At 49.1% G+C, this 12,217-nt stretch overlaps 1 protein-coding gene across 4 annotated transcripts in view; it reads right to left on the bottom strand.

The window, feature by feature from the left end:
• Positions 1-720: 720 nt before the first annotated feature.
• Positions 721-12,217, bottom strand: part of Sun1 (Sad1 and UNC84 domain containing 1) — a 47,270-nt gene continuing 35,773 nt past the window's right edge. For all 4 annotated transcript variants that reach the window (XM_052167495.1, XM_052167494.1, XM_052167493.1 and 1 more), the window contains 6 exons: positions 9,953-10,207; positions 9,240-9,324; positions 5,564-5,679; positions 4,109-4,276; positions 2,378-2,470; positions 721-2,134 (listed from right to left, as the gene is read on the bottom strand). In XM_052167495.1, the coding sequence (XP_052023455.1) occupies positions 2,021-2,134; positions 2,378-2,470; positions 4,109-4,276; positions 5,564-5,679; positions 9,240-9,324; positions 9,953-10,207 (831 nt within the window). In that variant the 3' untranslated portion in view covers positions 721-2,020. The remainder of the gene's footprint in view (positions 2,135-2,377; positions 2,471-4,108; positions 4,277-5,563; positions 5,680-9,239; positions 9,325-9,952; positions 10,208-12,217) is intronic.

Here is a 12,217-nt window from a genome sequence, read left to right on the forward strand (position 1 = left end):
CCCGTTTATCATACATTTTTGGAATTTTTTTGCCCTCCTAGATGGGGTCTGTTATGTTGCTCTGGCTGGGTGTTCTGAAACTTGCTATGTGGTCTTGAACACACAGTGATCCACCTGCCTTTGCCTCCTGAGTGCTGGGATTAAAGGTGAGAGCTACCCTCCTGGCTGGAATTCTTTTAAGATTTTTAGATCCCAACTGACAGCAGGTACTCAAGAGAGCAAAGCCCTAGTAACAGACTCCTCTTTAAAAGAGAAATAGCTGCATGATGTTAGCTTGGCACTCAGGAGGCAGAGGCCAGCCTGCTCTACAGGATGAGCTCTAAGATACAAGATCTTGGGTTACACAGAGAAACCTTGTCTTGGGGCATGGGGTGAGGGGAAAAAGTAAAGGAGTGCCTGTGAACCAAGGATGCTTAAATCAATGTGACACTTCTGTGTATGTGGTAGGACCAGAGCTGTTAAAAAGTGTACAAAATGTTCCAAAACATATTTAGCAGGCTGTAGTAGCAGGGTGCTCTGGCTCTGGAAGCTGAGCTCAGGGCCTTGTGAGCACACCCAGAGCCTCCGGGCCTACCTCCTTTAAACCTGACTAGACTGTCTCTGAGCAGGAAGAGGACGAGGCCTTGCGTGACAGTGCAGTGTCTGTAGGACTTAGCAGGGACGCTTCAGACATACAACCTAGCAATCCCTCCCCACTCACATGGCAGAGATAAGACAAGCTGAGAAAAGAAATACACACTTTTATTATTCACTTGAAATAGCACATGCACTTTTAAAAATTAACTCTTTTATTTAAACATCTCAATAGCATCTTAATTTGGTGGCAGTAGAAGCACTACCAAAGACAAGTGTTTTGAAAAGCATTTACAAAAATACATTGCACAAAGTCCTATCTTGCATCTTTAAAAATAAATATTTAAAATATCTCCACCCCCAATTCCCCAATTTAGTTTAATATAGGAAATTCTGACTTCTGCATGTAACCTGGAGTATGTAAAATGTGTGCATATCACACAACCTGGCCACACAGGCAGTGGCTCTAACCCTATGGAGTGGGATGTGCTTTGGGCCACTGTCTTAAGGACTGCTTGCAACATGCACAAAACCCCAGAACTCTAAGCCCCAGCAGGTGAGCTTGTATTCTGCCAAGGCTGTCTAACCAATGAAACTTGACAATTCTTTAGGTAAAACATCTAAACAAGTGTCCAGATGATGTATCAGTTATAAAGCCTGCTCATAAAAGTCTAAATATTAAATATAATCAAATCTGAGTCAGTGACAAGGGCTGATAATGGAGCAGAGGCAAACCCAAGGGCAGCACAAAGTACTGCTGTAGTAAAGGCCAGAGTGGCAGCCACTGGCCCCACCTGGTAGGGTGGCACCTTAGTGTTCCCCTTCGGCAGAGACTACTGCAGCTCAAGGACACCAGAGTGTCACATCTCGAGGTTCCTGTCCATTATGTGATCTGCCTGGAATGGCCTAGCTGAGACCCAAGAGCACCATTCATGGTGTGCTTACCCCCACTGCCCTTTTGGACAGCCCGATCTACTCCCCTGGGGAATTGTAGGAGTCCCAGCTCAGAGCAGACAGCCCATGACATAGCCTCTCCCCACCAGGGGACCTGGAAGGGGTCAGACTACAGACAGAGTGACAGTTTTCCCTGAAAGAAGCATGTGGGTTAGCAGATGGGACTTTGGCATCCCTGACATCCAGAGGATGGCTGATGCAGAGCTCTAGCCTGTGCCAGGAGCCTGGAAACCTGCCCACCTACCTGCTTCTTGACTCTATGCACTGAAGGGGAGTGTCCGAGAACTATACATTCAAATAAACTCAAAAAGCCTCCAGGGCTTTTGGGTTCTGGGCACACACACACAGCCTCAGAGGACTCAGCATGTCCTCAAGGCCATCACATATTTATTGAAGGGTGACTGACAGGTTCCTATGCTCACATGCTCTCTTCCTCAGAGTTCCAGTGTTATGGCGTCTTGGTATATACAGACATGTACATGGCTGGAGTGCTCTACTGGATGGGCTCTCCATGGACTCGGAACCGGTAAAGGCAAGTGTACTCAGGGTGGCCCCAGTTGGACAGGACCCGGAGCTCTACTATCTGGAAGGCTCGGTCAGGTCTTTCCTGAAGTTGAGAGAATAAGTTATTTCACATTAGCAGTCCGAGACCACCCACCACCACCCATCCCTTGCCCCTGTGGGATATGTGACAGGATGCAGCCATATCTCAAATAAGCCTCAAGGGCAGTTGGGACTCATGGGCTAACATGTTTGGTGTTTTACTGAGGCACAGAGCTAGGCCATGGGGTGATCCCGACTACTGTCCCCACAAAGGCATGAATGACGGAGGAAGGATCCTCGTGCTTACCAGTGTGTGGAACATCTGGAGTGAGTCCCCTTCCTGGTCATAGGTGAACCGTCCCAGAGGCTGCCCCTCTTCCTGATACTCCGTTTCCAGTCCCTGCAATGACCACGTGTTATCACAGAGATGACACCAATCACTACTCCAGCCCTGCTTCCCTGATCGACAAGTTGTCTCCCCTGAGAAAGACCTGAAGAGGCCCTCCCTGGACAGGCACACTGTTGCTCACTTCCTGTAACCCACAATCATTCAAGAGCAGCTATGGCTATTCCTATTAGGGAAATATGCACATAGCCAACACAGGGCCAGCTTGTGATGATGTGATGCGATCACTCTTTTTTTTGTGTGTGTGTTTTTTTTTTTTTTTTTGTTTTTTTGAGACAGGGTTTCTCTGTGTAGCCCTGGCTATCCTGGAACTCACTCTGTAGACCAGGCTGGCCTCGAACTCAGAAATCCGCCTGCCTCTGCCTCCCAAGTGCTGGGATTACAGGCATGTGCCACCACGCCCGGCTCGTGATGCGATCACTCTTAGTGCCCCACAGCCCAGAGGTCCTCAGAAACTCCTGTGCAGATTCTGGGTGCCCCAAGTAAGGGACATAGCAGGGTGTGAGCAGCAGGTAGGCTGAAGCAAGGGAAGAAGCATGAGATCTGTAGGTAGATGGCTGTCAGGAGGGCCAGAGTGACCATCCTAAGGCTACCACATGGCACTTAGAGATGCTTAAAATGATGGGTTCTATAGTAGAGGAAATGTAAAGGACTTTCATAAAGGGAAAGGGCTTCAAAGGCAATTAGCACTTATCAACTACTAATGGAGACTGACAACAGGACTCTGTGTCAGTAAAACATGACTAAGAGAGGTGGTGAGTTCCAGAAACTATAAGAGATCAAAGTGGCTTCCAGACAAAGAGAGTACAAGCACTGTGCACAACCACTAAAGGGCCTAAACTGTGCCTGCAGAGGTATATATATGCTGCAGGACTATGTCTCAAGGGCTGGGGCTATAGCTCAGAAGAGCTTTTTTTACCTAGAGCTCACTAGTGAGGAACTGGAGGCATGGCTCAGTGGTAGAGCCCTGCCTAGAATCCCCCAGTGAGGGGCTGGGGTGTGGCTCAGTGGTAGAGCCCCTGCCTAGAATCCCCCAGTGAGGGGCTGGGGTGTGTCTCAGTGGTAGAGCCCATGCCTAGACTCCCCCAGGGAGTGGCTGGGGCGTGGCTCAGTGGTAGAGCCCCTGCCTAGAATCTCCCAATGAGGGGCTGGGGGCGTGGCTCAGTGGTAGAGCCCCTGCCTAGAATCCCCCAGGGAGTGGCTGGGGCGTGGCTCAGTGGTAGAGCCCCTGCCTAGAATCCCCCAGGGAGTGGCTGGAGCGTGGCTCAGTGGTAGAGCCCCTGCCTAGCAAGCATGAGGCAAAATAAAAAGGGGAACAGTGCTTTATCTTTAGCATTTTTTACTTCCATACCTCACAGCTGTCAGAGCTAAGTGGACAGGTGAAAGTGATGAATATAAACCATGAGTTGTATGTCTAACTTGATCTGTTATCAAGACACATGAACTGAGCAGCACATTGCTGTGCTACCACTGCAGTGTGACATTCCACTGACGCTGACAGAAAGATAAAGAAAACAGGGACAAGGGCTGCCCAGGAAATATTCTCAAACCATTACCCTCTGGATCAAGGAACTGTCTCTGAGGGTGGAGAGGAGAAAGCTGTTTCCAGGATGTCAGCAATGTTGTACTCACATAGACTGCAAAGTCTCTGGGGGCACTGGAGATGTTACCAGTGGGTGACAGCGTCTTTGGAATGTGCTCCATGGTGAATGTGGTTGGGTAGATCTTCATGGACAACCGGACCACCAGGTACCCCTGGGAACCTTTGAATGCCCAGCAATTCCCTGGGTAGATGTCGGGCTAGGGAAAGAGAACAGTAAAACTCAGGCTGGGACAGGGCTTGTCATCAGAACCAAGTCTGGATCACAGGACAGGGCAATGAATTCCAGCAAAATCAAAGGGGTAGATAGCTGTGCCAATAGTGTACCCATGTGCCTATGCAGCAGGCTTCCCCCTGAAACCCGGAGGGAAGTGGGAGGAGTGGACTGCAGAACCTGCCTATGCCATGCTGAGTACCAGGCATACCTCTGATGGATGCCCTTTAATTTTCCATGGGCACAAATGAAAAGATGAAAATCCAATCTTCCCAATTTTTGAGAATAATAAAAAATAACAACACTGCCTATATCCAGGTGAATGAGACACACAAAAGCCCAGGGTTGCCAGTCACGCCTCACAGCTTGAGTAGGAGCAGGAGCACTTCAGACTAGCCTACAGTTACGAGTACCAGAGCCACACTGTCACCTGTCAGCACTACTCAACAGACACATTTCAGAGTGACAGCTGCCTTAGTTTTTCTCTAGTTCCAAACCTTGGTACAATGTTCTTTCATTGCCATGAATTATAACATACCTTCCTAAATTTCTGGCATTTTCCAGTTCACTTTTGGATCACACAGATGATTGTGGACACAGATACAGATAGAGATCCTGAGATCAGGAGTTCAAGGTCATCTGTGATCACATAGGGAGCTGGAGCCCAGCCTGGGCTAGAGGACACTGAAAGCAGGGTGTCTGTACTGGGGCTCAGTCTCAGGTCTCCTGAGAAAACACCACTTCCTGAATTTGCAAAATATGAGCCTGTGTATACAGGTCAAAGAGAGACTCACAGGGGCTTCATAGAAAAGTACTGGAAATTGCTTCAGTCCTGGCCATTCACATTTTCCCTTTCACCTGAGAGGCAGGCTAAGGGAAGAGCAACACAGATCAGGCCAATGCCCTGTGCCTGGGGACATAGTGGCCGTTCTCCATCAGCGAGGGCCCATGACAGCACACACAGAGAGCAACCAGCATGGCTCTGGGGCCTCCTATGACGCTCCCCTCCAACTCTCCTCCCTGTAGTCACACCGCAGGACCAGGGAGCCTCACACCACCACCACCTGGCTCTCACATCAGATAGAGAGAGGGGCTGCAGGAGAGCATGTCCAGGGCCAGGTTAACTTGGGAGTATGGCCTGGTGCCTTCCAGTACGGCTGGCTGCACACTGAGTGCTAGGGTCCTACCAATTCTCAATGCATGTTTTACCTTCATGAGGGGCTAAGACATGCTGAGTGGCCTAAGATGCAGGGCCCTATAGACAGCAGCTCACCTGGATCACCACGCGAGGTGACTGTGAGAAGTACCACAGCGGGACCCCAAACAGGCTCAGCAGCGCCGTCTTGGTCTCATAGGTCTCGGAGCACCGAGTGCTTAGGATGCTGCCACCTGGAACACAGGGACACTTGTATCACACCTGACTGCTACATGCTAGGAAGTGAGACCTGGAGGCTAAACAGTGGGAGGTTTTTTTGTTTTTGTTTTTTTTTTAAGTTTTGGATTTGGTTTTTTCGAGACAGGGTTTCTCTGTATAGCTCTGGCTGTCCTGGAACTCACTCTGTAGACCAGGCTGGTCTCGAACTCAGAAATCCGCCTGCCTCTGCCTCCCAGAGTGCTGGGATTACAGGCGTGCGCCACCACCGCCCGGCATTTTTTGTTCTTTTTTAATTATGTGTATGAGGTGTTTTGCTTGCATGAATTTCTGTGTTCGACATACGTGCCTGATGCCCACAGAGGCAAGAATTGGATCCTCTGGGACTGAATTTATAGATGTAAGCTACCATATGGATGTTGGGAATCAAATCCAGGTCCTTCAGAAGAACAGTCAATGTTCTTACTCAGTGAGCTCCAAAACCCATTCCCTCTACCCACACTGCTATAATAGTACACCCTGTTCTACTTGTAAAAAGAACCTTGATTGGGCTGGAGAAATGGTTCAGTGGTGAAGAGGACCTGAGTTCAATTCCCAGCAACCACATAGTGGCTCACGACCATCTATGATGGGATCCAATGCCCTTTCTGGTGTGTCTGAAGACAGCTGCAATGTACTCATATAAATAAAAAATAAATCTTTAAAAAAAAAAAAAAGAACCTTGAGCAGCCTAATTGTTTTGGGGGCAGGAGGCGTTTAAAAAGTCGACATTTTTGCATCTGTGTGAGCACAGGGATGGGTTACAGTTAAAGGCTGAAAGTTAACGATGGCAGTCTTCTTCGACTGCCCATCATCTTCTTTGAGGCAGGATGTTTCAACTGAGTTCACAGATTTTGGACAGACTCCTTGCTCTGGGGATCTTGTCTCTGTCATCCAACCAATGGAATTATAGGATTGCTATGCATGCCCAGAATTTATGTGGGTTTTCAGATCCAAACTGGTCCTCACTTCACCACCGAGCCATTTTCCCAGCCCTGCATTTATTTTTTAACTGATATATAAAAACACACAAATTAGTAAATGGCTCTGTGGCTAAGAACACTTAGCTGCTTTTTCAGAGGACTTGGATATAGTTCCCAGCACCTACCTGGTGGCTCACAACCATCTGAACTCTAGTTCCAAGGGTTCCAAATGCTCTTTTCTAACCCCAAGGGCACCAGGCACACATTGTGGAAAGACATACAAGCAGAGAAAACTACTCATACCCATAAAGTAAATTCTAAGAAATAACACACACTCCCTCCCTATTCCTCTGCGGCTGGCCCGACTAGGATCAGGCAGAGCACAGCCGGGCCTCACAGCCCAAATCCCAGCACCACACCCCTCTGCTCTTAGCTCAGCAGCCCCCAGTGACCACGTGAGGCAACCGCTGCATAGAGCACTCAACAGCTCAGTGGGTGGTCTTCCATATCAGTTCATCTGACCCCTTCACAACAGTGTCTGTGTGTGTGAGACTAGGAGGGACAGTGGCTATTGAAGCTTTGTTCATGGTTTCCTAAGCAAGGATCAAAAGTCCCACAAGCACTAGTGTAAGGGGACAAGTAACTTTCAGAGGCTAATTAGTCAACAAGAGGCGATTTTGTTACAAATGTCCACTAGCCAGAACACCCTGGGAAACGAAGTGACTAGTGAGGGGAGAGACACCCTGCCCTGGTAGAGGAACGGGCAGCCAGGACATTAGCTAATCAGAACTGAGAAGTCAGGGCTGGATAAACGGCTCAGTAGTTAAAGAGTATTTGTTGCGCTTGTCAAGGACATGGGTTCTGCTCCCAGCATCTACAGGGTGGCTCATGACCATCCATAATTCTAGTTTCAAACGATCTGTTGCTGTCTACTGATTTTATATTCACTAGGCATGCATGTGGTACATACTTACATATAGACAGGCAAAACATTCATAATATGAAATAATATAAAACATAAAAAGAAGCGGGGGAAAGATCTGAGAAGTCTCACAGAGGCAGAGCAGGCCCCAGGCCTCGAGCACATGGGCTTGGTCGACCTCATTATTCAAGCTTCAGTGCTGTCTCTGATGGGGGGTGGGGAGGGTGGGTAATAAAACAGGCAGACAACACAGCTCTGACACTGCAGACGAAGACCAGAGTGCCTGGACACTGGCCAAACTTCTTAAATACCCTCTCCCTAGTCTAAGAACAGCTATTGGGGCAACGTCTCGGGGCCGCGGGGGATTTAAGCTGGTGACATAAGTCTACAAGCTCCAACATGGCCCCAGAAGTGACAGCTGCCAACCCGAACAGCCATTCTGATCTAAATATAATCAGTTCACTTTACAATATATAATTAAAATCATCTAAAAACAAGCCACTTAGACCAGGAGGCTCTTTGAGGAGAGTAAGCAGCCTGCTAGCCCCCGCCCCAGCCCTGAGGAACCAGCTATTCTCACACTCTAGCAGGCCCCCAGCACACCGAGAAGGCCCCGCAGTGATGGCAGCCAGGTTAGGGATGCAATGACTCCACCCAATTGGGCACCCCACCCTCCCTCCCTGGATGTGTGGACTGAGGACATCAAGCACCCGAAGAGCAGAGACAGCTCCGTGGAGCAGGTGAAGGAGAACGGCCCGCCCGCGCCACCCAGAGAAGCACACTATGTGAGGACTACAGAGAAGAGCCTGAGCTGTGGAGCCCGCTCCATAGGAATCCATGGCCTAATGTGCAAAAGAGAGACAAAGGACCTGGGCTGCAAAGGGTTTTCCTTAATTAAAAAAAAGAAAAAAGAAAAAAAGAGAGATGGTATCAGGGGGCTGGGGAGATGGCTCAGCAGTTGAGAATACTGACTATTCTTCCAGAGGCCCTGAGTTCGATTCCTGGCAACCACATGGTGGCTCACAACCATCTGTAATGGGATCTGATGCCCTCTTCTGGTGTGTCTGAAGACAGCTACAGTGTACTCATATAAATAAATAAATAAGTCTTAAAAAGAGGGGGGGGGGATAAGTCTGCATCTCATCTGCAAGTCGTAATTTCTAGAAGTTCTGTTTCTGCATGACTGGTGTAGCAGACCCTCCTGAGATGTGGTGTCTGCATTCTATTTCCAGAGAGGGTTTAGAGGCCCCATTCTGGTGTGCAATCCCAAACGCACGGCACATGGGAGGCCCTGCAGTTGTGACTTCCCTATGACAACCACTTTGTGGAAGCAAGGCAACAGCCCTCAGCTGTAACACCTGGGCCTAGGCATGGGTGTGTCCTGTGACTGTGAAGCGCAGCTTCTTCCTAGGGGGAATACACACTTGGACCTCATCCAGAGTAAGATCCCACCGTCATACTAAAAGTGCGGCAGTGGCCAGGCAGTGTTAGTACACACCTTTTATCCCAGACTTGGGAGGCAAAGGCAGCAGGACATCTGAGTTTGAGGATAGCCTGATCTACAGATTCAGTTCCAGGCCAGCCAGGTCTACACAAGGAACGGGTGGCAGTGTCTTGTAGGCCCACCCAGATCGCAGGGCTTCTTGTCCTGCTCTTACACGCTCCTGCTCACCTCTTCTATTGGGTTACTCACCTCCAGACTCCAGAGCAAAGTCCACCATCCCAGTCTTGTCTTGGGAGTACAGCTTCAGAGCATTGCTCACAATGGCATGCGCTTGCTGGCGGCCCAGAAGAAAACATGAGCGTTACTGATACAAGCAAGCACTCGGGACCCTGTCTGCCTCCGTGGAGAACACAAACATGCTACACTTTATCCAGTAAGTGAGCAGGACAGGACCGGACCCCCTTTTTTTTTTTTTTTTTTTTTTTTTTGGTTTTTTGGATTTTTTTTTTCCCCCCCGAGACAGGGTTCCTGGCTGTCCTGGAACTCACTCTGTAGACCAGGCTGGCCTCGAACTCAGAAATCCACCTGCCTCTGCCTCCCATAGTGCTGGGATTACAGGCGTGTGCCACCACCACCCAGCAGGGACCAGACTCTTATCTAGGGCAGGTACAAGGACCAGGGCACCCTGGACACTGTCACCATCATTGGGGGAGGGTGGGTTGGACATCAGGGTTAGGACGTGACAACGAAGGGAAACTGTGCACAGTCAAAGTTTATGACCACACCCAGGGATATGGGAAGTCCTGGAACAAAAGGATTCACTGAGTGCAAAGCTAGGCAGTGCTCCCTCATGAGGACAGCAGCCAAGCCTCATCTGGGGCAAAGCTCAGTACATTATGTTCTCAGAACAGTGGCACACATACCCCGTGTGTCTATGGTGAAGGCTGAACCTGTTCACTTACCGCTTCTGTGATTCCTGAAATCCCTGCCTGATTCACGGCAGACACAATCGCCTCGGACGTGGGGGCCTGTCCTGTCACGGTGATGTGGTGTGTGATGTTCTGCAGCAGTTTCAGCTCAAGGTCACGCAAAAGCACCTGCAGCTCATCCTTGCTCACGAACCGAGAAGAAAGCTTCTGTATTAGCCACTCAAGGGAGCCACCCTGCTGATCCTCAGAGAACATGAGCTGTACAGTCTCCTGGATGCGGGCATCAGCCTGGTGAGATGAAGGGAAGAATAAGCAAGTGTGCAGGCGGCACTGCAGGAGCCAACCGCTCAACACCGCTCCAGAAGCAACTGCAAGACACAGGGCACAACGCAGTACCACTGCCCCCTTCGTATTCGACTTCAGATTCTTCCCAAAGCACTGGGACCTTCTAAAGAGACTAGGAATGAACTAGAGGCTGTTTGCATGGTGAACTACACAAAGGGGATGTGTGCTTTGTGGCCCCCACTGAGTCTACTCAGCAGCTCCTACCACACAGCCTCCCTCACAGAGAGGCATGGGAAGGCTGCCATCCTCACTGCTCCTTATAAACAGCTTAAGATCTAGCCTGTCAAGAGGTTGAGTCCCTACATACTACATACAAGATTCTTAACAATCACAGGGTAAAGCCCAGGAAATGCATAACCTACCAAAAAGCTGGCAGGGCTCCATACCTTCAACCCTGTTCGCTGTCGCCTCAAACAGCCCCATTATACACTTTTCCTCCCTCCGTCTCCCGAGACTACCTGATCCCTGTTCATCTCTAGTCTTTTCAAAAGTCAATGCCTGAGCGTGCATCTGTAACTGCACACTAGCAACGTCTCCCAGCCCACTGGCACCCAGGACGTGTAGTGCAGGCAGGAGACAGGTTTCCTGCCCATGCACCTTGTTACCCCACCAAGCTCTCCTACCTGGTCTCTGAGCTCATTATCCAGATAAGTTACCAGACATGTTACAAATCAGTTTGCTAATCTATGGTCTGAATATGGCTTATAAGGACTCTGCCAACAAGATGCCTGTTTACACTCTTAATAGACCTAAGATAATGGGCCTTGCAACGTCTGTATTATGTTGTGACATGGATGGGCAAGTGGCAAAGCACTGTGGGGGCCTACTGTGGATGGATGGACAGGGACATGGACACACACACATATACACTCTTTCATAATCCCTAACATGTGTCAGTTGTACTGTGTGATCAGGCAGAGTGAGCTCAGGTGTGAGTGTGCTACGCTGCTGAGTTTGGGACAGTCAGGAGTCATCAATGTGTGACCTTAGAATTTCTACAACCTTCAAGTGTAAATGGAGCACAGTTTGTCACAGAGCATTTACCTGGCCTATTTAGACTCCAGGTTCATCTCCAGCTTTTGGGGGTGGGGGATAAGTCTGGGAGATGGGGGCAGCTTCTAGACAGGGTTTCTCTGTGTGTAACCCTGACTATCCTGTCCTAGAATTGACTCTGTAGACCAGGCTGGCCTGGAATTCACAGGAATTTGCCTGTCTCTGCCCTCCTAGTGCTGGGATTAAAGGTGTGTGCCACTTCATTCCCATCCCCCCTTGTCACAAACTTAAATATAATTAAAAAAAGTGAAAAACTCAGTAGGTAAAGGAGTCTGCCTGACATTAGGCCAGATCCCCTGAGCTTGATTTTCAGGATCCACATGGCGGAGAGAACTCCTCCAAGTTATCCTCTGACCTCCACATTCTTACATATCCCCATACTGCCACCTGGAGACAGGGTTTCTCTGTGTAGCCCTGGCTGTCCTGGAACTCAATTCTGTAGGCCATATTGGTCATCAACTCAAAGATCCACCTGCCTTTGCCTTCCAGAGAGCTGGAATCAAAGGTGAGCACCTGCACCTAGCACATTCTTACAATCCCTTGCACAATCACACACACACAAATAAAGTGTAACTAATAAATAAATAAATAAATAAATAAATAAATAAATAAATAAATAAAAAAGCCAGGCGTGGTGGTGCACACCTGTAATCCCAGCACCTGGGAGGCAGAGGCTGGCAGATTTCTGAGTTCGAGGCCAGCCTGGTCTACAGAGTGAATTCCAGGGCTACACAGAGAAACCCTGTCTTGAAAAACCAAAAAAAAAAAAAAAAAAAAAAAAAAATTGGAGCTGGAGAGCTGGCCCATTGGTGAAGAGCTCCTCATCGAGGACTGGAACACAGACCCATCGCGGTATGACAAGCTGTGTCCCCACAGTCTCTAACCCCCGCTCTGGTTTCC

This window comes from Apodemus sylvaticus, chromosome 22 (assembly GCF_947179515.1).
Source record: "Apodemus sylvaticus chromosome 22, mApoSyl1.1, whole genome shotgun sequence".
NCBI classification, from domain to species: domain Eukaryota; kingdom Metazoa; phylum Chordata; class Mammalia; order Rodentia; family Muridae; genus Apodemus; species Apodemus sylvaticus.